At 38.6% G+C, this 26,418-nt stretch overlaps 1 protein-coding gene across 2 annotated transcripts in view; it reads right to left on the reverse strand.

The window, feature by feature from the left end:
* The window catches only part of kcnh2a (potassium voltage-gated channel, subfamily H (eag-related), member 2a), a 48,318-nt gene extending 22,610 nt beyond the window's left edge, over positions 1-25,708 (reverse strand). For both annotated transcript variants that reach the window (XM_084118932.1, XM_084118931.1), the window contains exons 1-5: positions 25,235-25,708; positions 24,454-24,684; positions 10,279-10,446; positions 7,642-8,076; positions 7,228-7,436 (exon numbers count right to left, since the gene is read on the reverse strand). In XM_084118932.1, the coding sequence (XP_083975058.1) occupies positions 7,228-7,436; positions 7,642-8,076; positions 10,279-10,446; positions 24,454-24,684; positions 25,235-25,310 (1,119 nt within the window). In that variant the 5' untranslated portion in view covers positions 25,311-25,708. The remainder of the gene's footprint in view (positions 1-7,227; positions 7,437-7,641; positions 8,077-10,278; positions 10,447-24,453; positions 24,685-25,234) is intronic.
* Positions 25,709-26,418: the final 710 nt, after the last annotated feature.

Below are 26,418 nucleotides of genomic sequence, written 5' to 3' on the forward strand. Positions count from 1 at the left end.
TAATGTCAGTAATCAACTGGGGAAGTTTCATGCTGATATCTATTAGTTAATTTTTTTCCCCATTCACCTGGGGTGTCTCCCCTTAATTTAACATATTAATCTACTACAATTTATTTAAAAAAAACGATGTGATTTTTTTATTAATTATGCTTTCTGAGCTGAGCTCAGCTCAACATAATTCCATTTTTTTTCTACCATTGGAGCAAGTACCATCAAAACATTTGTAATTTCTGCAGGCAGCCCCATGGCCGCGGGAACTAGGAGTGCTGAGGGTGCTGCAGCACCCCTGACGACAGCTGTTTCACTACATTGTAATTTAAGATGACATGACTTTTAAATAACTTTTTGTTTTTCAACCTGTTTTTTAAGAACAAAAAACCTTCAACCTTCAACCTTTATAAAATTACTCTAAAGATTATTTTGTTTTTATATGTTGTTGAATAGGGTTTTATGACTCTAAAATAAATTAATATATCATAAGGCAATAAGCCGATCTCACATGGAGTGAGTGACATGACACTGGTTGAGGACCAGCATCTCAGAACTGATTTGACACTCGTTTAATGCATGTGAAAAAACGAATGGCGCTTTTCCACTACACAGTACCAGCTCGCCTCGGCTCGCCTCGCCTCGACTCGACTCGGCTTTGTTTGGTTTTCCACTGTGTAAAAGTTGTACCTGTACCTGCTTCCAGGTACTTTTTTTCGTACCACCTCCGGCGAGGTTCTAAGTGAGCTGAGGCGATATTAAAATGTGACGTGAAAACACGGCAGACTGCTGATTGGTCAGAGAGAATCGTCACTATTCACTGCGTCATCATTGCACGCGCCAGACGGAATATCCTGAATAAAAAACAGCAAAAACAAAAACAGCATACACTCGATTTCCTCCATTGTCCTGTGTGTTTGGGTAGCGGGTGCCTCGCGTAGAAGATTAAGTCACAGCATTTTCCTGCGGCGTCGCTATGACGACCAGGTACTATTGTGGAGGTACTATCTGCAATGGAAAACGGAGCGAAAAGCGAGCCAAGCCAAGCCGAGGCGAGTCGAGTCGAGTCGAGTCGAGTCGAGTCGAGTCAAGTCAAGTCAAGTCAAGTCAAGTCAAGTCGAGTCGAGCTGAGCTGGTACTGGTAATGGAAAAGCGCCATAAATATAGATGTATTGATTAAAGCATTCATCGGCATTAGGGGCTGTTCACACAGAACGTCAACCATTCCACTCTGCTACTTTTCCATTGTTTTTCAGTGTGAATGCACTACTCGTGTTTAACTGTTGTGCTCGCGTCTAGCGTCTCGCGCATGACACAGCATTCTCAAAACGTAGCACTCAAGTTAAAATAAGTTCAACTACAACGCGCCTCGAGACCTTGCATTTTCCCCCCGTTCCACTGCCCGCGTTTGGCGTCTTGCATTTTCTCTTTGAAAGATTATAATAGATTTGATTTCTGTGTGAACCGGCACTCCTGAGTGAGTAGCCTACCATAAGGTAATTATGCAGATTTGTGTGCTGTGCTTTTTAAAATGTATCATGAGTTCTGAGCGTTCTCACATAACTCTGTACTCAACTTTTGTTTGGGCTATTTAATATTAGGATTTTGTTTAAAATACTCTACCATAGCACTGCCCCGCAATATCAAGCCTCTGATGGTACCAGTCGAAATGGTATAATGATTTATTTGAAAAATACAAATGCAATGGCAATGATTAATGTATGTTTTGACAGGATATAAAATATTACCCAGAGCACTCTTGCTTTAATACATGTAGCCTTAATGTAACTAGAAAGACTATTAATACAGTATAATATATAATTTAAAATAAAATGAAGAAATACATCTTCATTCCTTCCCATACCCAATAACATTTCCCTTAGTTTCAGATAACGTAAGCTAGCCAAACTGAGCCAAAGCTTCTGGCCTGGTTGCAAAGTAGGTGTAGAATTTTTGACTGCATCAATAATAATGTATACGATGGGCTATATATTAAATGTTCTAGCCTAAAAATGTTAGACGAGCTTTCTTCCAACTTACCTTCTCCATCACGGCGTGTGTTCGCGCGATGTTGTTGGTTACCTAGTAACGAACGTATGGTGGCCGAGAATGTTCCGTCAACTTCCGTGTGTTCGCGCATCTATGTTGCCTAGTAACGAATGCAATCTGGCCGAGATACGTGCTGGCGGCAGGAAACTTCACGTGTGCCTGCGCCTCGTATACAACGTTATATATAAAGCTTGCAGGACAACTTGGTTGGCATTGCCTTTTCAGCGTGAGAAATACACGGTGTGGCGTGTGAGCGTGTGAACTGGTTGAATTGCGTGTCTCACGGCCAATGCGTGAGACTTGAGAACCCTGATACATTTATGTAGTTGTTGTGGAGTTAAGTTGACTCAACTCATCAACTAGCATGTACCATCATGTTAATCAAAAAATCTTTCAGAAACAACTTTTGTGCTAATCCAGCATTTAACTGACCCTCTTTTATGAAGCAGTCAGGCGTAAAATTATTTGCGTAAATATATAACACTTTAACGAATTTCTGTGGTACATTTCCTTCATAAATGAAATTCAACCAGGGTGTTCTCAGTGGCTCAGATGCCGGGAGCCTATGGAGACTCTTATGTTCATTGGAACATCCAATAACAGAACATTTGTTTTTGGTGCAGCCATTGTATATCTCCAGCTGCTACACTGAGGAAACAGAAATAGCGGACTGTTGCGGCCCACTCAGTGCGGTATCTATGCTAATAGGGCAGATTGTCATGGGCGGGGCTTCCCCCTACTCTTGCGTAATCTGGAACCGCTCATTTGGAGAGAAGGTTTCACTGTTTTTTCATTCACTGTTATCTCCCTTCATGAGCACTGCAATAAGGCACTGTGTCAAGTTAAAAGTGGTTCAGAATCAGACTTTAAAATGTCTTTTTAAAACTGTTCAGTCCATTTTGCTTCCTCTAGTTGTTTTTAAATGCAAAAACGCATCCTGCGAAAAGCTCATAATGGGGAGCCATTTCAGACACAACATCACCTGAGGTGGCTCAGTGGCTTCATTAGCTATTCTCCATTTGCATGATCTCTGAATGAATCTCAATCAGCATCATTTCAGGATTAGCCATATGGTTAGTGGAGGCTAAGGAGACAGCACATTTTCAGTGAGTAGAAGGGATGAGAAATGTGTGCATGCGAAAGTGCACGCAAAGGACTGCAGGGCAATCTCTCATGATTTTTGTCTACGATCAAATACAGCTTGATCGGCACAGTAGCATTTCCATACTGCATAATTCATTAACTAAATAAACAGTTTTTGTCGTTCTACCCAACAATTCCACCCACCCACCCAAACATACAAAAACTGAGAAATAATGAAGAGTTTCTGATGGAAAGAGAATAGGCTTGTTGTTTAGGGTGGTGGTTCCAGCAGGTCAGGTGAGAGCTCAGGCCTCCTATGAGTGTGTCATTGTGATTAATGAGCTAATGACACTTTAATTGGGTTGGGGCTCTGAGAGAAGCACCAGAGGGATGCCACTTCTACGATAGGACAGACAGAGGAAGAGGAAGGGGATGAGGTATCCCTCTATTTCCCTACAGCATTACATTAACCAAAATAGTTAATTTAAGTTAAGGATAGTCAGAAGTTCCCCTGGCAAAGATATTAGCAAATTCACAACTAGCAGCTGCGAGTCACCTGTGCAAAACACAACTCTGTGAAAACACCTCCCTTACAAGAAACAAAAACACTGTGTCTGCACTGAAAAAAGCTAAATGAATCGGTTTTATTCAAGTAAAAAAATTTAAAGTTTGGTTTTGGTAAGATTTAATGTTTTTTTTAAATGCTCCCCAATGTTGTATTTATTTGTCAAAAATACAGTATAAAGCATTAATATTGTAAAATATTATTACAATATACAATAACTGTTTTCTATTTGAATGTATTTTAAAATATTATTTATTCCTGGTGGGAATGGTGAAACTGAATTTTCAGCATTATTACGCCAGTGTTCAGTATCACATGATCCTTCAGAAATCATTCTAATATGCTGATTTGTTGCTCAAGAAGCAGTTGTTATTATTATCAATGTTGAAAACAGTTGTGCTGTTTAACATTTTTGTGGAAACCACCTTTTATAGGATTCTTTGATGAACAGAAAGTTCAAAAGAACAGCATTTATTTGAAATTGAAATCTTTTGTAACATTATAATGAAAATCTTTACTATCCCTTTTGATTAATTTAATGCATCCTTGCTGAATAAAAGTATTACTTTAAAAAGAAAAAATCTGATATGCAAGACTTATTTATTAGAATATACAAACGAAAAAGCTTGTGATAAAAATGTGACTGAAAAAAATAAAATACTAATATGAAAAACACTTTTTAAAATAATATTTAGATAATTATTATAATTTTTATTATAATTTTATAATGGGTGAATGAACTTCAATTAAATCAAATCTACTCCTAAATAGTGATAATACCGATTATGTCAACAGGGCACTGGTCTAAACAGAGACAAATGACTAAGCATCTCTGAACACACACTCACATGAGTGCTAATGGCTGCTCAGTTGAGGAGATATAGATCTTTCTGTCATGGGGCATCCAGATAACTCAGCTGAAAATGGAAGGACACCTCGCGGCATGTGCCATGTGACCCTTGGCATGACCTCATTCTCCCTCTGTGCTCTGTTGTAATGCCCTTCAAATGGGAATGCAGGGCAAGTGTCTGTTCAGCCAGCCGTGTGCAGCGGCCTATATGACTGACAAGGACGCTACATTAATCCCAGGTATGAGATATTCCAGTGGAACAATTATAAAAGACTGCACGACGAGTGAACTGCATATGTATTATCTATTTTTTTTTTTTTTTTTTTTTTTTTACATTGCTTTGGAGAATTCCCTGAGACCACAGTTTAAATTCTTGGTAACACTTTGCCTGAAGCATTTATATATAATGCATTAATTATGCCTTGTTATGCACCTTATAGTGCCTTGTATGGTCTCATGAATAATTGTAACCACAGTTATAATACATTGTAATACTACCTCATAACATACCTTATGAAAGTATAATGCAATAAATCACATGGCAAACGGACAATTTCAGATGTCTGGGATTATTACAAGGAATCTGCAAAATTACAATGCATTTTAACATTGGCTACAATTATTTATGAAAAGATATAATGCATTATATTATGAATACCATTATAATGCATTATACAGAAAGGCTTTAAGTGTTACCAAAATCCTAAATATTCACTGCTACATGCACATGTATTCCATAAAGCTGTTTCTACTGCCACCAACTGGATAGAAAAAAAAAACTGGTGATAGGCCTATATATATCAGTCAGACCAATTTATATCTTAATGGGATAATCTGGGTTTGTCTCTGTGTTGGGTGGGTTTGTCACATGTTTTAGTTCTGTGTCCTAGGCTGTGTCCGAAATCGTCCCCTACACACTCATTCACTATTCCCTATATTAGTCCACTAATATAGTTCACTTGAGGGAGTGAATGAAAACGAGTGAGTTAATTCGGACACTGAGTGCGCTAGAAGTTTGTGCTTGCTGTTTAATAATTATTTGAAACTTATCAAACTGGCAGCTCCAGTAGTAAGATAAACAGATGCACTCTGTCACAGTGCATTATGGGTATTCTCTCTAGCCGCTGAGCATACATCGGTTGTACATTCACTATTGCAGTTCATTGTGGGATTGAATGATAACATCCACTATGGTTTCGGACACCACTACAAACGGCTGTTCCCTCAAATAATGCCCTATTTAAGGGTATAAGGGGTGATTTCGGACACAGCCCTAGTTTTCAGTTCGTTTCCATGGTTTTTCATGCTTTGAATAATGTGTACCTGTTATTCATTTGGTTGATTGGTTTGTCTGTGTATTTAACTCTAGATTTCTTTCTGTCTCGTTGCGCTTTAATCGATTGTTCTGATTCCTAGTTTTCTAGTGTTCTGAGGGTTTTGTTTAATAAATCTATAACCGCTGCATTTAGATCCGTTTCCTCCTCATTTGCAACCGAAAGCTGAAAGTAGCAGTGCTGCTTAATATATTATTGCTGCATAATAATACTTCACAATATTATGGTTTTACTGTATTTTTGATTATATGAAATGCAGTCTTGGTGAGCATAAGGGTTTTCTTTCAAACATATTATAGAATCTTACCAACCCCAAACTTGTAAACGGTAGTGTAGACAACAGCCATTGAAAACCCCAAAATATCTGGCTGCGTTTACACTTGGCATTAACATGCGATCACTGTGATCCGATCAAGCAGATCGGATCATAAGCCAATCAGGACATGGTGCTTTTATACCTGTCCACATCAAGTGGCTTCTGTATCTGGATAATAGATTGGATCTCGTATTCCCGCAAAAAAAAAGGATGGCTGCGGTGCAAAATCGACCTGAAGTGGTGGGTTTTCTTTTAAAAACAGTTTTCAGTCGGGGGACATTTTACAAATCTCGCAAAATGAGGAGGATGAAGAGGCTGCAAGTACTAATAATGTGGATAGATGCCATAATGGAAACACAGAGAAACGTATGGTACAGAGAAACGTGGGTCCGAGAACGTTGCCAGCTGTGCTGGGAAAAATGCACGTTGCTTACAGAAAATTAATGATTCTGCAACTTTCGGGGGCTAAGGCAAACATTTCAGTATATTTGCGATGTACTTCGCACTCGACTGTATTGCAAAACCACACAGCTACGTGCAGTAATTCCTGGAGAGAGGAGGGGGAATAATGACAGTGGCGGGGTTTTGTGTGACGTCCACCTGTGAATGCAGACAAGATGACTGGATTGCGTTTACATTACACTGAGAACCGATCACAATGCGTCCTCGACTACCTCCGAACCTGGACACGCTGATCGGATAACATTCCGATCAGAAGTGCGTTTACACTTGTCTATTCAATGCGTATGTGGACAACATCCGGATAAGGGTCACATGTTAATGCCAAGTGTAAACGCAGCCTCAGTAAAACAATACTCAGAACAGAAGTTCATACCACAGAGAATTGTTGTGCTCTACATCTGATATTTTCAGGATTAAAGATCATTATTTAACATTCCTGCAAATTCCCTATTTTGTCATTGATCAGTTTTAAAACATCACATTCTCAAAGATTCTTAATAAAACACATTCTTAATAAGTCACAATGCTTTTTGCTCACAATAGACTTCCACCCTGCAACCGTATGAGTGAAAAACCTCACCTGAGTGACCTTCTCTGTCACATTATGGGTCCGGTCTATTAGTTTGCAGGGGGCGATGATGTCAATCTCACTGGGCGGAACAGCAATTAAGGGGTCCGGCTTCATATCTAAGTTGTGTGATATCTGAGGACCCCGAACTGAGGTCCGGAGCCGAACGAGATCTGAGTCAGAAGTAGAATTCTGTAAGCTGGCTTTGCGGTGCATGGCGCCTAGAAGGAAAAAAATAACAAAGGTCTAATTAATCTCATCAACTAATGTTGCATGTATTTGTTTTCAATTATTACATGGCTCTCTGGAATACTAGTATAATGACTGTTGTACTGTTTATTGGACTGTACATGGCAACATGTCGGTGCTACTATCTTATATCACTCCATGGTCTTTAGCTAATTGGCCAATTGGTTCTATCATCACCTGTGCTACTAGGTCTGACGGGCAGCTTCCTGTCCCAGTTGAAGTCAGTGGTGGAGGGTGAGGGGCGCATGCCACACAAGCTCTCACAGGAGCGGCTGTGGGCCATACTGCAGCTGGACGGACAGGCCTCTGAGGTGAGGTTGTGCAGACGCGGGGAGGACTGGGAGAAGCCCTGAGGCAGGGGAGGGGACACTTCTGATGGCCGTGGCTCACTTTCAGGCTCATTTTGAGCCTTATCTTCCCACAACAACAGCTGAGATCCCCCGAGTGCAGAGCGTTCAGGCAGGGAGAGCAGTTTGTCCAGGGCTACAGACTCATGGCCCATATGGGGCATCGGCTGCATGTAGCCTTTTTCAGAATCTTCATGCAGAGACTGTTTACTGCCACTCAGGGAGCGCAGCAGGGGCAAAGGCAGCCTGAGTCTGTGTCTTCTTGCTGAGGACATAGGAAGTTAAGTATTTTATCAGATCATCATTACATTGCATAATTCAAACACAATAATGGTAGCTCATGAATTGGGGTCCCATACATGCTATTCATACTTTGCACGTGACGTCACAAGTACTGGCTGGCGGGCAAGAACGTCGTTCTCCAGCAACGAAACCCAGTAAACTAATCAAGGATCTTGCCAGGACGTCACCAGTTTTACTATACAAAAGTTGGTGTTTTGAGGTGTAAACGACATGCCAGATAGTTGTTGTGTGATTGGATGCACTAACCCAGTGGTTCTCAATTCCAGTCCTCGTGACCCACTGCTCTGCACATTTTGTATGTCTCTCTTATCTGACACACTCAGTTCAGTTCATGGAGTCTCTCCTAATGAGCTGATGATCTGGTTCAGGTGTGTTAAATAAGGGAGACATACAAAATGTGCAGAGCAGTGGGTCACGAGGACTGGAATTGAGAACCACTGCACTAACCGCAGATGAGATAAGCAACCTTCACAGTATAACATTACACGTCTGTGCAGTGATCATTCCATCACTCCATCAAAGGTAATTTCAACATTTGTTTGAATACAATGGGTGTATGATCATGTAATTAATCGTGTCTTTAAGTTACCCTGTAGTTTCGTCAATCAACACCACCAGCTGGTTCAGCGAGTCAGCTGTTTGTGTTATGAGTCTAAGCTAGGCTAACTGTACGTTCACACCGCCGCCGGCGAGAGCGGCAAAATTCATTGAAAATGAATGACTTCTGGGCACTTTGATGCTCTCGACGGTGGCGGTGTGAACGCACAGTAACAGCTGTCGTCTTTTGCTAACAACAACAAAAGTGTGTGATAGGTTGTTTTGAGGTTTGTGATATCTATGATTTTCAATGAGAACCAGAGATGACCCAACAGTAGAGCTAGATTATTTACGGAGGAATTATTACTGCTCGATTATCTTAAAAAACCTTGTCTGCTTTACACAATTTAGCTACCTTGGAGTTAATCCTAGTCCCTAGTTATGCAGCTAGCTCACTAACAGACTTGATAGCTACTAGAAAGACCTGGAACTACAGGATTCTACGTTGAAAATACCAGTTTGTTGCCCGCCAGGTATCCATGGTAGTCACGTGACTGCAAAGTATGAATAGCTATGCTGTAACCATCCTGCTGTCTAAATACATCTTCATTGATGGCCATTTAAAAATAGGTGTGTATTGTGACACCATAAAATGTTTTGCAAGCAGCTTATAAATATGCCATTATATTAGATATACATGTTTTGCCAGCAAAAACATGAAATTATAATTCAAATGGATTATGACAATAGTCTAACAAGTCTACCAATAAATACCACCATTTGGTCTCTAAAGAAAAGCAGGATACAACGGTGTTCACAGGACAAGTAACTTTACATAAATTACTCAACATTTTCAGTAAGAGCCAGATAGGCAGACTACGGAAGCTTGTTTCTGCCACAGAATAAAAAATAACAAAGGTAATTGCGACTTTTTATCAATTTATTGCAGTTTACATCTCGCAATTCTGACTTTATAACATGCAATTGCGAGTTTATATCTCGCAATTCTGAGAAAAAAGTGAGATAAAATGTCACAATTATCTTTTCAAATGTTTTATTCAATGGCGGAAACAAGCTTCCATAACATAGATAGATAGATAGATAGATAGATAGATAGATAGATAGATAGATAGATAGATAGATAGATAGATAGATAGATAGATAGATAGATAGATAGATAGATAGATAGATAGATAGATAGATAGATAGATAGATAGATAGATAGATAGAATCTAAAAATAAAAATGTCAAAATATCTAATAAAATTGTTCTTTATTTTATTACTCAAATATTCATGCATCTTCATAAGACTTATAATATTTATAATGCCTGTTTTTTATTGTTGTATTGTACTGTAAAAAAACAGTATTTTGGTTATGGGAGATGTAAACGTAAAGAAACAATTTCATTGATCATTAAAAAAAATTATGATTGTCTCGAATTTATACTTACAATCCTTTAAGTTACAAGGAACTACTACTAAAGTGCATCAATTAATTGTACAATACAAAATATTCCTGAACATAATTGTCACACATTCTTTACAAATGTGAGGAAGCAACACCAAATCTGAAATTCAAATACAGTATAATGTAATGAATTAAATCTGTCAGTCCGATCTGAGTACCTTTAGAGAGCCAGGGGATGGTGTGTTTGTGGTTGATGTCTCTGCCCGGTGAGCTGTCGATGGGTCTGTCCGGCTGACCTGCCAGCTCAAAGTTCAGGATGAACATGATGACTAAACCATCCTCATTCTTAACTGGAACCACATCCACAAGGCACGGCAAACACACACCTGCGTTGAGATGGGGAAATCTGAACATTTGCAATAATGGCCACACATTCAGAGACTAAAAAATTCTGGGGTCACTTGACATCAGTACAGAAAAAGCTCTTCATATGTTTGTCACCACTAGAGGACAGCATACAACAATAGATTCCAAACACAGTTGATTCAAACAGATGACAAGTATTTAAGTGGATTTATTATTTTTTACAACACGTTTACCACAAAAGCTATCACAATCTATGAGTGCGTAGAAGGTCTGTGTTAAGGTCTGTGATGACCAGCTTGGCAGAAGTCCTGAGCCCTGACTGTTCACTGTGGCAACTGATAGCCGTCCCACATTGGCACTGTGGTTCCTGCTCTCTCACACTGCCAAACCAATCAGCCCCTCTCTGTGCCAGTTTGATGGGCCAGCATTGATAGCCAGGAGTGGTTCACAACAGAGATGAACTCAAGGGCAGGCAGGACGACAATTCAACCGGGAACATGGTGCCATCTCTCAGGGATTAAAAAGTGAAACACTTCTCTATTCCTCTGTAAATCATTTCATTCATACCAGCAGCATCTGCTACTGTAAAACACAGTCACAGAGAGCATAACCATCTGCTGCTTAACACGAGCATCTTCTGCGTCATAATCTTCACAGTGTATAAGATACCAGACCAATACAGGTAAGAACAAATGCTGATGTGTTATTATACAGGTTAAGTGCTCCATAAATACATTTTATATTGAAATGTCGCAAGATACAACATTGCAAGTGAAACACAAAAGGGTGTGACCAGGTCAATGTGCCTAATTTGCAAGTTCAAGCCTTTTAAGAGATGCTCACACACATTCTCAAGATTTACTCGTGCTTTAATTTGCAAATGTCAAGGTATGTCTGTTTACATCCATGAAAAAAAGACAAGCTTTCATTTGCAAACCTTACAAACTAAATCGGATTTTGACTTTTTCAGTACCAAGGACAGAGGCGGCTATTAGGACGAGGGAGGTTAATGCCACCAGAGGAAATTGTATTGTTTTCATAAGAACATAAGCACCATAGAAAACTGAAATTAATAATGGGATTTAGTGGCTCTAAAGCCTGACACACACCCTCATCTTTCTCCTCCTCTCCACCACATCCTCTTGTCTGTCATGAGGATTCAGTTTTAGATGCACTGTATCATTTTCATCCTGTGCTTTCAGCTAGATATTACGGAAAACCATCCATTACAATTTGAAAACCACAAGTCCTTTTGGAAGTGGTGGTTATAGAGAGAAAAGAATAATTGATCAGTTTAAAATGCTTTTTGTGACCTTGGTCTATCACTAAGGTTAATCATTTGCAGATTAACAAGGCATTTAGTGTCCTGGCAATGTTGAAGTGTTGTTTTCAGTGTTTTACATTCCATGTAGAGGCCTACATAGAATCTGTCACAGCCTTTAGTGAACCAACATATGACTCACTTACTGAACTACAGGTTTCATGTCAATGAATCATTACTTTGTTTTCCATTAGACCACTTTTACTTGCTGCATCACCAAGAAAGCAAAAATATATTCCATCTTTACCTGTATACATTACATAAAAGTCACATCTATGCAAGTACTATCAAATTAGCTATAGGAAACTTAATAATCAAATACACATTGGCCAAGGGATTTATGCAACTTCATGAACGAGTTGCATATAAGTTCTACAGAAATTTGCAGAACTCTACAGGCATATATCTCATGCAACTTTTCTACTTGCATGTTGGACAAGAATTTATTATTTTGAATACCTGCTGCAATAACATAAAGAAAGCGAGATGTAGCAGGCAGCTCTGTATCGCCAGTATGTGTCCTTGTGCTTCCTTATCCTCTCAATTTACTCGTAAGATTTGAATATCATAATAAAACAAATTGCATGCAAATTTAGATAATAGCCTGAGGTTTGAGTTAAACTGCTGCCATATACATGACTCCTTTCAGAAAAACAGCAACTACAAGCTTGCCAAAGTTCATGTTACACTGGTAGCTCTGAAAATACCCTGGAATTTGACATGTGAAACAAATTTTGAACCGTTGGCACATCAAAGCAAACACAACGTAATCAATAAATCAAAGTGCCAAACAAAAGCTTTAAATACAATGCTCTACAATAAAATAATAATAATAAAAATTAAAATATTTTATATATATATATATATATATATAAATAAATAAACTGTAGATAAAAACAGAATTAAACTACAGGATGATATTTCAACATATACAATGCATAATATTTGATCATTTTCACTTATAAGGCATTCAGAAAGTTTGACTCTAACTTTGATCCTATGGTTATATAAACTGCAAGATCAGGTTAGCAACATGCAAACAGAAAAAGTCAATAAAGTCTATCAGCATCTTTTAAGTAAGAAATTCCAAACTCAGCTGAATGCTGAAGAGGGCTTTCTGATAGACTCTCCTATGAGAGTTCAGGGATGAAGAACGGACATTTAAATAATTAACTCCTAGAGATGGTTTCAGTCATTACTCTGTCTAATTATAGCAGAGGAGGCCATTACCAGAATATGAAGACTGATGAGCAGGGTCATCCTCTGTCTTATGCGTTGAACGGAGGTTTTCCATTGGACCTCTCCTTGTTACACTCATAAATGGGTCATGTTTTAGAATGTTTGATTATTCAGCAGTTCTGCATTATTATAATTAATGTGGTTGTTACTGCTCATGTTATAATATTTAGATTATTTTATCTTTTATAAAGCAATGTTTCACATTTCATGCCTCCACACTAGGGTTTAACACATTTGCACATTTGGCTTAAACCTTGTCTACTGCACAACATACAACATTAGGCTTAAATTAAGATAAATAAAGTTTGGTACTACACCAGCAACACAACTATCTATAATGCTTAAGACTTTAAACTCATCATCGATTCCCATTTTCTCTGCAATTCCTTGCCACAGACACACTGGTAAAAAAAAAAAAACACTTTAATCATGCCGTGATTGACCACGCCCAGTGTGAATAGCTACATAGGGATCTATTGTTTCGATTCAAGAGCATCATTGCATTGCACATTCACATTGCTTAATCAGGCTAAATGTGAACAGCCTTTAACTTAAGTTCAATGAAAGTGAATGGGGACCAGAGACTTCGTTCAGACTGTCAGTCCAAATCTGATCACATTTAGCAAGTTTGAATGACAACAACAAAAACAACAACAACAAAAAAATCACATGAAATGTCTACCAATTCATTTTGAGCTGCATTCATATGTGGTTTGAAGTTCTATTGAAATCTCAGATCTGTCTAATCAGATTTCATTTGGTTTATGTCACTTTCTCACGCCACGTAAAACGTAAACATGTCAGACGCTGTTATAGGAAACATGCTGAAAGCCACTGCATAAACAAGGTTGTGTCGTTGCAGAGCAAGTTGAGCAGAAAATTACAATAATGGAGACACGTTGAATTTTGAGACGCATAAAGCCACGCATATCAGCCTCCTGCGTTTCTGCCGCTGCCTCATAAGACAGCAGCCATATCACCCTGTAGCCCAAGACTAGTTGCCCACTGAAGCTAAGCAGGGTTGAGGCTGGTCAGTACCTGGATGGGAGACCTCCTGAGAAAACCAGGTTGCTGCTGGAAGAGGTGTTAGTGGGGCCAGCAGGGGGCGCTCACCCTGTGGTCTGTGTGGGTCCTAACGCCCCAGTAAAGTGATGGGGACACTATACTGTCAAAGAGCAGCGTCCTTCGGATGAGACGTTTAAACCGAGGTCCTGACTCCCTGTGGTCATTAAAAATCCCAAGATGTCTTTCGAAAGTTGGGGTTGGGGTGTATATATATATACAGTGGGGAGAACAAGTATTTGATACACTGCCGATTTTGCAGGTTTTCCCACTTACAAAGCATATAGAAGTTTTTTATCATAGGTACTCTTCAACTGTGAGTGACGGAATCTAAAACAAAAATCCAGAAAATCACATAATGTACTTCCACCTACATCAAGCGTGACCTTTTCAACGTAATTGCGTATTACATGACATCACTAACGCGCATCACAGAACAGAGCAAGGCGAGCATTTGTGCTTATAAAACTTAAACTTTTTTATTTATTTTGGAAATGACCGATCGTTTCGCTAGATAAGACCCTTATTCATCGTCTGGTATCGTTTAAAGCCCTTTGAAGCTGCACTGAAACTGTCATTTGGACCTTGAACCATTTGGGGCCCATTGAAGTCCATTATATGGAGAAAAATCCTGGAATGTTTTCATCAAAAACCTTAATTTCTTTTCGACTGAAGAAAGAAAGACATGGACATCTTGGATGACATGGGGGTGAGTAAATTATCAGCAAAAGTTTTTATTAAAAGTGAACTAATCCTTTAATATTTGGTACAGAAACCTTTGTTTGCAATTACAGAGATCATACATTTCCAGTAGTTCTTGACCAGGTTTGCACACACTGCAGCAGGGATTTTGGCCCACTCCTCCATACAGACCTTCTCCAGATCCTTCAGGTTTCAGGGCTGTCACTGGGCAATACGGACTTTCAGCTCCCTCCAAAGATTTTCTATTGGGTTCAGGTCTGGAGACTGGCTAGGCCACTCCAGGACCTTGAGATGCTTCTTACGGAGCCACTCCTTAGTTGCCCTGGCTGTGTGTTTCGGGTCGTTGTCATGCTGGAAGACCCAGCCACGACCCATCTTCAATGCCCTTACTGAAGGAAGGAGGTTGTTGGCCAAGATCTCACGATACATGGCCCCATCCATCCTCCCCTCAATACGATGCAGTCGTCCTGTCCCCTTTGCAGAAAAGCATCCCCAAAGAATGATGTTTCCACCTCCATGCTTCACGGTTGGGATGGTGTTCTTGGAGTTGTACTCATCCTTCTTCTTCCTCCAAACACGGCGAGTGGAGTTTAGACCAAAAAGCTCTATTTTTGTCTCATCAGACCACATGACCTTCTCCCATTCCTCCTCTGGATCATCCAGATGGTCTTTGGCAAACTTCAGACGGGCCTGGACATGCGCTGGCTTGAGCAGGGGGACCTTGCGTGCGCTGCAGGATTTTAATCCATGACGGCGTAGTGTGTTACTAATGGTTTTCTTTGAGACTGTGGTCCCAGCTCTCTTCAGGTCATTGACCAGGTCCTGCCGTGTAGTTCTGGGCTGATCCCTCACCTTCCTCATGATCATTGATGCCCCACGAGGTGAGATCTTGCATGGTGCCCCAGACTGAGGGAGATTGACTGTCATCTTGAACTTCTTCCATTTTCTAATAATTGCGCCAACAGTTGTTGCCTTCTCACCAAGCTGCTTGCCTATTGTCCTGTAGCCCATCCCAGCCTTGTGCAGGTCTACAATTTTATCCCTGATGTCCTTACACAGCTCTCTGGTCTTGGCCATTGTGGAGAGGTTGGAGTCTGTTTGATTGAGTGTGTGGATAGGTGTCTTTTATACAGGTAACGAGTTCAAACAGGTGCAGTTAATACAGGTAATGAGTGGAGAACAGGAGGGCTTCTTAAAGAAAAACTAACAGGTCTGTGAGAGCCGGATTTCTTACTGGTTGGTAGGTGATCAAATACTTATGTCATGCAATAAAATGCAAATTAATTACTTAAAAATAATACAATGTGATTTTCTGGATTTTTGTTTTAGATTCCGTCACTCACAGTTGATGAGTACATATGATAAAGATTACAGACCTCTACATGCTTTGTAAGTAGGAAAACCTGCAAAATCGGCAGTGTATCAAATACTTGTTCTCCCCACTGTGTATATATATATATATATATATATATATATATATATATATATATATATATATATATATATATGAAGACTTCAGATGCAAAAGCCTCTAAGTGCCATCTGAAATTTTATTCTAAAATTTGTATTTTTATCAAGCTCATATTTAAGTTCAGTAATTTCACTTTAATGACAATTAATAGGTAATTTTCATTGCCATTAAAGTGAAATAAGTGAACATAAACATACAAGCTTGATAAAAAATGATCATTCTAGAAGGAAATTTCAGATGGCACTTAGAGGCTTTTGCATCTGAAGTCTTCATATATATATATATATATATATATATATATATATATATATACACTAATTCGCTTCATCACTCTGTCTCCTCTCCACCAATAAGCTGGTGTGTGGTGGGGGTTCTGGCGCAGTATATGGCTGCCGTCGCTTCATCTAGGTGGATGCTGCACATTGGTGGTGGTTGAGGAGATTCCCCCCTTCCATATGTATTCTCGCTTTAAGTGCAGAGAAAAGCGCTATATAAATGTAATGAATTATTATTATTAAGATGCGGTAGTCCAGCGCATCGGCTACACATTGTCATATTGTAAATAAGGCAACATCTGTATTGCAAACCCCTCCATGTTTCTGTTGTTGTTGTTGTTTTTGGCGTATGCCTACGAACGCAACGTCATTGCCATAGAAACCAATGCAGATATTCTGGAAAACGAGCACCACAGGACACAGAAATCTGATCTGAACAGTTGCGATACAGTGTGAACAGTGTGTGTGTGTGTGTGCAGGCCCGTCGCGACAAGGCAGGCAAACCAAGCAATTGCTTGGGGCCCCGAGCTGGCCTGGGGCCCCAAGACAACGACTTGTTAAGAATAAAATGCAACGACAAACTGTGTGAGCGCCCCTTTGATAGTCAATGCAGTAAAGTGCAATGACACTGTTATCGGGATCCCCCTCAAGGGGGCCCCTCTCAGTAGTCGCTGACAGCCAACCACGCGATCTCTGCTGCCGGCAAAATACAAAAACTCCTCGGCAGTCATCATGAAGCGGAATTATGCTTCAGGAAGCCAGAAAAGAATGAAGAGAAAGGAAGAGGAGGATAAGAAAAAACAAGATAGTGGTAAGTAGGGGTGTAACGATACACGTATTCGTATTGAACCGTTCGGTACGAGGTTTTCGGTTCAGTGTTCGGTACGAGGCTTTCGGTTCAGTGTTCGGTATGCATTTTCAAACCGAACGGTTCGTTGGATCAATTTTCCTGCCGACCAAAATTTCGTTATTTCAAATGTAGGCGCGTTGCGCGTGGCAAGCGCGCTCATAATGTAGAGACAACATTGCCCAGCATCAAATGTGCAAACGTAATGCAAGCGGAACGAAACTGGGCTACTCGTTATTGTGTGGTTGACGGACCGTTGTTTATCAGTTTGGACCAGTGCAGCGCGAGCCGATCGTGATCATGCGACACTGTTACTACACAGCGCTAATAAGAGATCCAGTAAAGAAAGCATTTGAATTCGCCACAGAAGTAATAACATCGCTGCGAGATGTAGTGAGAAACATTCACATAGTTTGGCAGGAATAGTAGGCTATAATGCCTTCAAGTAACATTACGTCGGTTTTATTTTGACATTATGAATACAATGCCCTCAAATGTTAATCTTAACTAAAATAAACATTTGTTTATAACTACTACAATATTACATTTAATTTTTTCCAAGGAGCTGTTTTGTTTTATATGCTCCTAAGAAGAGTCAATTATAGCTCCAGAATTGCTCAAAGTAAAAAGAAATCATATTTTATGATGCTAGTTTTAATTAAAAAAAGAAGAAAAATAAATAAATCAAGGAAATTGGCATTTCTTTCTTTTTGCTGTATCGAAAACATACCAAACCGTGTGTATCGTATTGAACCGAACCGTGAATTTTGTTACACCCCTAGTGGTAAGTGATAAATTACACTGGATAAAATAGCTCCACTTGTCTTGTACAAATGGTGTAATTTTGCAGCAGGTAGGCTAGAAAAAATATGTTTATGTTAGCTACCTGCCTGATGGCAAATGCTGCTTGTAACAAACAGTTAGTGCAACTTTTTTTTCGAACGGACGGAATTATAATATGTTTTTTATTGGGGGGGCCTCCATGTCCATTTTGCTTGGGGCCCCCAAATTCCTTCAAACGGCCCTGTGTGTGTGTGTGTGTGTGTGAAGAACAGATAAAAATTTTGCCCATGCTTGACATACGTGCTCACCATTACGCCCGTTTCACACATACTCCGTGTGCAGTGCGTGTGCGGTGCGTGTTGCATTGCGTATGCAGTGCAGGAGCAGCACGCGCAATAGTGCTTTCACATATGCTGCGTTTGCAGTGCGTAACTGATCCGCTGCTGGCTATACCACAAATACATAGGCCTACTCTCAATTTGTATTTCAAATCAAGAAGTTATCAGCAACTTTTATTTAAAAAATGTTTTTTTGTCAGCATTGCGATTCTCTTTGTACACATATAGCCTACACTCTTTAATAGATGTATTCACGTTTAAACACAATTTAAACAACATATTATTAAATACATTACTTCTATATAATTATATATTAAGTTGCTCAAGCAAGTGGTAAAATATTTTACCATGTAGCCTACTTAAAATCGCAAAGCCTACATTTTAAATTAAAACGTAAAATTGACAAAAACATCAGACTCATACCCTTTCCTTGCATAATTTAAATCTTTATATAATAAATCTTGCATGTCACAAAGAACTTGTTTTTCCACCTCCACGAATGAGACGAGTGTTGTTCATTATGTCGCCTTGTTGAGGTAAATTGTATTTTCCATTGATTTACCCCGGTCTTAACGTCTCAGCATTGCGATTCTCTTTGTACATACACTCTTTAATAGACGTATGCACGTTTAAACACAATTTAAACAACGGCAGCCTATTATTCAATGCATAGCCTACTTCTACTTATATTAAGTTGCTCAAGCAAGTGATAAAATTTAACCATGTAGCCTACATATTAAATCGCAAACATTTTAAATTAAAACTTAAAATTGACAAAAACAGCCCACTCGCATGCCTTTTCTTTTTCATTTAAATTTTAATACAATAAATCTTGCATGTCACAAAGAACTTGTTTTTTTTTACCTCCACGAATGAGACAAGTGTTGTATGTCGCCTTGTTGAGGTAAATTGTAGCTTTCCTTGCTTTACCCCGGTCTTGTGGAAAAAGTAGTATTTAATTAAATACATTTATGGTGAGATTACTACATTTTATTTCATTAATCGCATTTATGGTGAAATTTCTACATTTTCAGGTCAATATGTGTTCATTTTGACCACGAAACATGCGCTGTCACTTTAATTCAGCGTTTGCAGCACAGCAAAAATAGACTCGGTGCGGAAACGATCTCTGCACTGCTGTATACGCACCGCAACTGGAACGGATCGACGGACTGCAACCGCGTGCAGTGTGAAAGCTCTAACCTGTTAACATGGGTACGGAAAAAAATACGCACCGCATACGCACTGCAAACGGAGTATGTGTGAAACGGGCGTTAGGTTTGATTAAGAAAAAGCAGCTTGGTTATTCTACTATAAATAACTCATCATGAAGGCATGCAACAAATAAATGACAGAATTTTAATTTTGGTGAAGTATTCCTTGAAGTGAAAAGAATAATACCATTATTTTTTATTAAATATAAAAGAAAAAAATGTAAGAAAAGTTTGAAATGGGGAGTTCTTATTAAAAGTCGCCCCAGATCATTTACTGCAAGAGCACAAACTGCCCCAGGGGTCATTATTAAGGGATAATCTGCTATGCTTTATACAGTTCACCGTCATTTTCTTCACAGTTAAACCTCATAGGGCCAACATACTTTAAAAAGGGATGGGCATTCACTAATTGAGTCGACTTTGGAATTGCTCTTTTGTGTTGAAGGATTACTTGTGCAACCACCATTAGTTCCACGCTCATGCTTTCAACGTCCTTCCCAAGAACTGTCTTCAGAGGCAAGGATCTTTGTGGCAACAAGAGTCCTTTACGGGAAAACAGACATTTGTGCACTGGGTAACAAAACTGTTATATGCTGATTAAACTAGTTTTATCCTTAGAAGGTTTTGAATATTTCCCCATGGCCTTTCTATGTATTGCAGCTTTTTGCTGAAGCATCATTATCCTTCAAAGTTCCCTCGGAGGAGCTTTTCGTGTGTCCTTCCAGCAGGTAATTTGTGTAGAAACTTCCAGTAGTCCTCTCCAGACTGTAGGACGTCATTACTGACCATGACACCTTCATTACCTCGCATTAGTTTTCAGTAATAAATGATCCTCTGGACTATAGCCATCTACACATTTATAACACGTCCACATCTTCTTGTATTTATGCTTTAGAGTAACTAAAAAATCTTAGTGCAAAGTCTTTCTGCTGATTAATTCTCAACCATTTTTAAGGTTGTTTTGGGACTCGCACACAAAACTGCATCATCATTTATATTTACTGTTGAAGGCTGTTGAAGAAGGCTGACAGAATTACTGACAGAATTTTCATTTTTGGGTGAACTAACCCTTTAAACCTTTAAACATGGCATCTGAACCCTAACAATAGTTTATATTTATATGGCTATTGACAGAGGCAAACCAACACTGAGTGGGGCCCCCTCATTGGCAAAATTAATCAATGAGGCCCTTTATATATATATATACAGGGGTGTCGGACTGGGGGTAAAACCAGTACTGATTACCAGGGCCCCAAGGGGAGAGAGGGCCCTTGAAAAGTCTGGAATATATTTTATTTGGAACATGGGGGCCCATCAGGACTGCCTATAGGGCCCGGGATCTTGTGCTACGCCCCTCTATATATATTTGTGTGTGTGTGTGTGTGTGTGTATTTTATATATGTTTTATGATTTTTTTGTTAATATATCATCATTACCTAAAGATATTATTATACAAAATTCAAGTCAAAACACAGAACATCTAACAGAACATAAGTTGTTTAATTTTTACAACATTATGTGCTTGTTTTTTTAATTAACGAAATGTCACTCTTCATCTTTATAAGATACAATACAACAATCTTCAAGATACAATAAATCTTCAAATGTGTAACAGATTGTCACCTTAAAAACAGTAATTTGCGTGGTGGAATAAGCAAGAAACATATAGTTAGCATCTTAATTTAATCTTTGTTTTATTATTTAATTAGTTCATTAACTAATTGTTAACTTAACTAATTGAATGTAAAGAGCTGGATACTTATTACTAATTAAATAATGTAAACTATATTAAATGTATTGATTAGAGTTGCCATAGACTAAAGATTTTTCTAGTGACTAGTAGTCATTCATTTAAGCAATTAGTCGACTAATCGCACTTTTAAATTAATTTCTGCTTAAATACTGGGTGCATGGAGGAATATAGCCTATTCTGCGCTCAAACGCATGCATAAATCTGGCTGCAAAAGCAGGCTAATGATAATAAATATGTCTTAAAAATAGCGAGGCATTTTAATTGTTTAACAATAAACTAGTGTTTTCTAAAACAGTGTCGACTACAAACATCTCCATACATCTCCGCTGTAAAGTAGATCCGGATTACATAATCAGACGGTATTTGCTTTCGATACAAATTTTTTCGTTTAAAAGTGGACATTTCAAGCTTTATATAGATATATTTCTCATGTACGTGAGGCTAGTATACGCTGTGTTTCGGTTTATTTTTGAGACCATGAAAGCGCGCCCTGATTGTTTTGTTTTATTTTACAAAAGCACAACGTTTTCTTGTTATTGTGAGTTTACACAAATAAAAGTAGTTGCGACTGATGCATTATTCTTTTCTGTATGGCCAGAAATGATGGAGTATTTTAAGTTGTTTCCACTGTTTATAGGAAAATGCAAGTAATCGCGCCTGCGCCTCCATGTCATGCAGAGCGCGCTCCACACTCCGCACAAACACTTGGATCAGGCGGATAAGTCCTTTTTATGTTTAACAAATCAAATCATGCATTTTCTACATACCGTGAGTAAGTGCTGCTCAAGGTTGAAAAAGGCTGGCTGGCTTGCCTGCCCTATTGCAACGCCTCTGGCTATTAATTCCAATATGCATAGTGAACATGACGTCCAATCTTGGTAGGTGCAGGGTGATGGATTTGACATACAGGTTTATATACTGTTACAGTACCACAGACCCTGATAAAAGTCTGAACATTAGCATGATTGTACACATATATATCCTAAAGTTTACTGTTACCAATGACATACTGTAATGAGATTTAGACGTCAATGTAAGAAAGTCAGAAAAGAGAAGGTCTCATATTTCGGAATGACTAAATGTAGCCTGAGCACACCTGAGAAATTTAGAGTGGTTTGGTTACACAGGGTCACATTGGGAAGTATTTCTAACATCCAGATCAGTGGAAAAATACCCTGTGCTGGGACATTCTAAACCTTAGGATGGATTATGAATATGTTTATCAGCTCTCAGTGGCGGCTGGTGCTAAAAAAAATTAATTGGAGGTATAGGGTTATAGGGTATATATAGGTATAGGGTTTAAGGTATAGGGTTTGGCAATAGCCAATTGCCAAAGAAATCTGAATCTTTGGGCTAAATGGCAATGTATGGTATAATCTCAGTATTTACATTTTCTTTTTCTATTTGAATTTTTTTTTTTAAACTGTATTTAATTTTTTAAAAAAATATTTCATATCCTGATCAATATTGTCCTACAAACAATGTTCATATTGAAGGCTATATGAAAACAAACACAGTGAATGTGACCTTGCAGTCTGTCTACCTTGCAGTCTATCCAAAAAAAGGGGTCAAATCACATTACATTCTAACATTGCAACAGTACAATCTAAAAACAAAATAATGATTTTTAAAGAAGTAGTTAAATTTACTAAACTTAAAATGAAAATAAATAAAAAACAAAACTGATATCATAAAAATACAGCTGTAGGTCTTTTTTAGTGTCAATGTATATTTTAGTCAGAATTATTGCGCTCCTATTCTATTGCCCTCCATCTGTCACAGCGGCGCTCCTTCACGGAAGTTTAGCTACGAGTTTAGCTCGTCCACTCATGACAGCAAAATGAAAATATTTGCTTGACTTTCTAACATTAACAGATGGCGAATATGTCCGTGAAATGTAAGTTATGCACTTAGGAAATTATTGGATGTCACTTCAGCTTAAAGATTATTAATAGAGGTATATTTGTTTCCACCAATCGCTGCACAAGTGAAGTTTCCATATGATGTGAAAGCACGTTAGTGCGAGCCCTCCCGGAACCCATAGAGAGTGCATTGCAGTCCCTGCAGTTCAAAAAAAAAAATCTTTGTATGGAAGTCTACGGGAACACTCTGGGCAATTCTCGGCCAGAGTGAAATCGCCCAAAAAGAGGTGGTACTCCACAGAACGTGACTTGATGCTGACTGGACTATATCCAGAGGCAGAACAACAGTGACTGCTAGCGTAACTCTGTGGTTGAATGCGAATGTGATTGAAAAAGTCCCTTTCACACTTTGGTGGTGCGACGCCCAATCGCCCTAATGAAGAAACCGCCCCTGTCAGCTCTGTTAACATTTTAGCATATTCTCTAAATAAATAGTCATATAGGAGCATTTCTATATAGGAGCTCATGGATGTTGTAATGTTGCTATCTTGTAAATCCCCACTGCATTGCCCTCTGTCCTGAGCACCACTAGAGGACACAATGTTGTGATGCCCTTATGCAACCATTTGGACAGCACTGGGAATTGATCTGGATAGTGAGAAATTGTCCTTTGCAATTATGTCTTCTATGTCTATTGTTCCTATTCTCAAACTCCCAGCTGTCCTGGAAATCAATACATCATCCATAAATGATGTCTTTAAATAGGAAAGGACATAAATAGAAATAATTAGAATAGCACTTTCAGTAAGTTGAGCATCTACAATAAAGGATGCTATACTCAAAGATCAATTTTCATGGGACACATCAAATGTCACATAGAAGGATTCAGCTAAATGAAATAATGTTATGTTCAGGGAATGAGTAGTAGTGGGTCCAACGAAACACTCTGAATGCAGGTTGCAATTCATAGACAAAACTATGAAACTAAATGAATGCAAGTGAATAAATTTGCTTTCTTAACTTGTGGTCAAAGGAACTTGTTATTGCCTGTTGTCATAGCATAAAAGGCCTATGACAATTTTTAAGTGTCACTGTAATGACTTCTACAAAATGAACGTTTAAATATGCAAATTAAAGAAACACCCCCCACATAAACGTACCATCTTTTCTGTATAGGCAGATCTCCACTTTCCTTTCTTCAGAGCCCAGTAAGGCTTTGGCCATCTGGGCCATCGCTGGTCGTCCAGTATGTGGCCCATACAGAAAACTGCACGTACACGGCTTTTGCATGACCTCTGCTCGTGTGTAGCCGCACATGCTGCAAAAGCCATCATTACAGAAGATAATGGCACAGTTTTCAACTCGAGCATTGGCGATGATGAATTTGCGATCTGTTGAGGGACATTAAAAATAAGATATTCATTAATCACATCCATGTAGAACCAAAAAAAAAAAGGAAAAAAAAGCCGACATTCTGGATGAAAGGATGTCTGTTTTAACTTGACTTGCTGAAAGAGTGATATACTATATGACATTTTGTTGTGGTTTAACTTACAGTAAATGAACCAAAAAAAAAAAAAAAAAACTCAAATATTTGAGACAAGAATGCTCAAGAGTTGATATATATATTAGGGCCTATATATATATATATATATATATATATATATATATATATATATATATATATATACACACACACACACACACACACACATATATATATATATATAGAGAGAGAGAGAGAGAGAGAGAGAGAGAGAAAAATCCTAAAAAGTTAACGTTTCAAAATGTTAAACCTTTAACAATACAGCTATTCTGACACTTTTTAAAAAATCGTAATAATCTACAAATCCTAATAACAATCATTTAAAAATCATCGTCGTCAATCATCATCATTCAGTGCACTTTTGACAATAAATAAATAAACATGTCTTCACTTACTCTGTCCCTCGAATTTGCGAATGATGGTGTCCAGAAAGGTGTTCTGAGGCGCAACGTGTCCCCGTCGAACAGGCATTATGTCCTATTTCGGTGGGGCCAAAAAGTTCTGCAAGTTCTTCCTCAGCTTGTGTTTATCTATATAAGCGCGATATATGGACTCTACCGCCAGGTCTCATACATGCACACAAGCTTTTCGTGTACACCTCGTCGACGTAAAAGCAACACGAGCGCGCGCCTCTTTGAAAATCTCACAGTAATTACGCATTGAATCTGTCAGTGCGCGAGTCCTCGCGCTCAGTAATTCATCTGTCTGTCCAATTACCTCACGTCACCTGCTTCCTTTTTTGCAAATTGATGCAAATCAACTTTCTGTCCCAGTTTCCCAATCACTTGCTCCTACGCGCTGTGAAACAGTTCCTCTTTTTGGGAGCGCTTACAAAAAAAATTGACTAGTAGTAGACTGATAGCGAATATGGAGGCTGGAGAGGCAAGTGAGATGATGGATGGGGAGGGGGAAGGAGTCAAGGGTGTGGAGGACCGCATGATTCATTCATCCTGATGTTACCTTTCAGTGTGCCGATGTTCAGCGAGTTCAAATCCGATTTAGAGTGTCATTCCGCGATTGTAAGTTAGACCAGGTTGAGAGCAAACTATAATACTCACAGTGGTAGCAGAATAGCTAAGAAAATGTTTTAGTACTGTGTTTGGCCAACATGGACAGTGACCTCTAGATGATTTTCATGTATTTGCAAATGACCTTTAAAGTATGTATAAATTCAACATATAGATGATATAATATGCTTGATATAGGCTTATGCTATAATATCTGTTTGTTTGGAACCAGTGGGTCCACAGACCCCTGGGGATCCAAGGAGGAACTGTAGATTTAAAAAAGTTTTCTAAATGTGGAAATAGAAAATGTGAATTTTAAAAGACACAATAGGCAGCTTGAATTGTCAATATTCTTGCGGACTGCTTAAAGTACATTGATTTATTTATTTACATTGACATTATTGTCTTCACTTGTAAATTAAATGAACACTTTTTTTAGCATATTAACAATACTAGTATGAATATTCAAATATCTGTATTATCTATTAGCATATTAACAACAAAAATGAACCATCATTATTTGCTTTTGTTATTATTAAGAGTTATTAGATAGGCTAGTGTAAAATATATAA

Source organism: Abramis brama (genome assembly GCF_963993115.1).
Source record: "Abramis brama genome assembly, chromosome: 7".
In the NCBI taxonomy this organism is placed as follows: Eukaryota; Metazoa; Chordata; class Actinopteri; order Cypriniformes; family Leuciscidae; genus Abramis; species Abramis brama.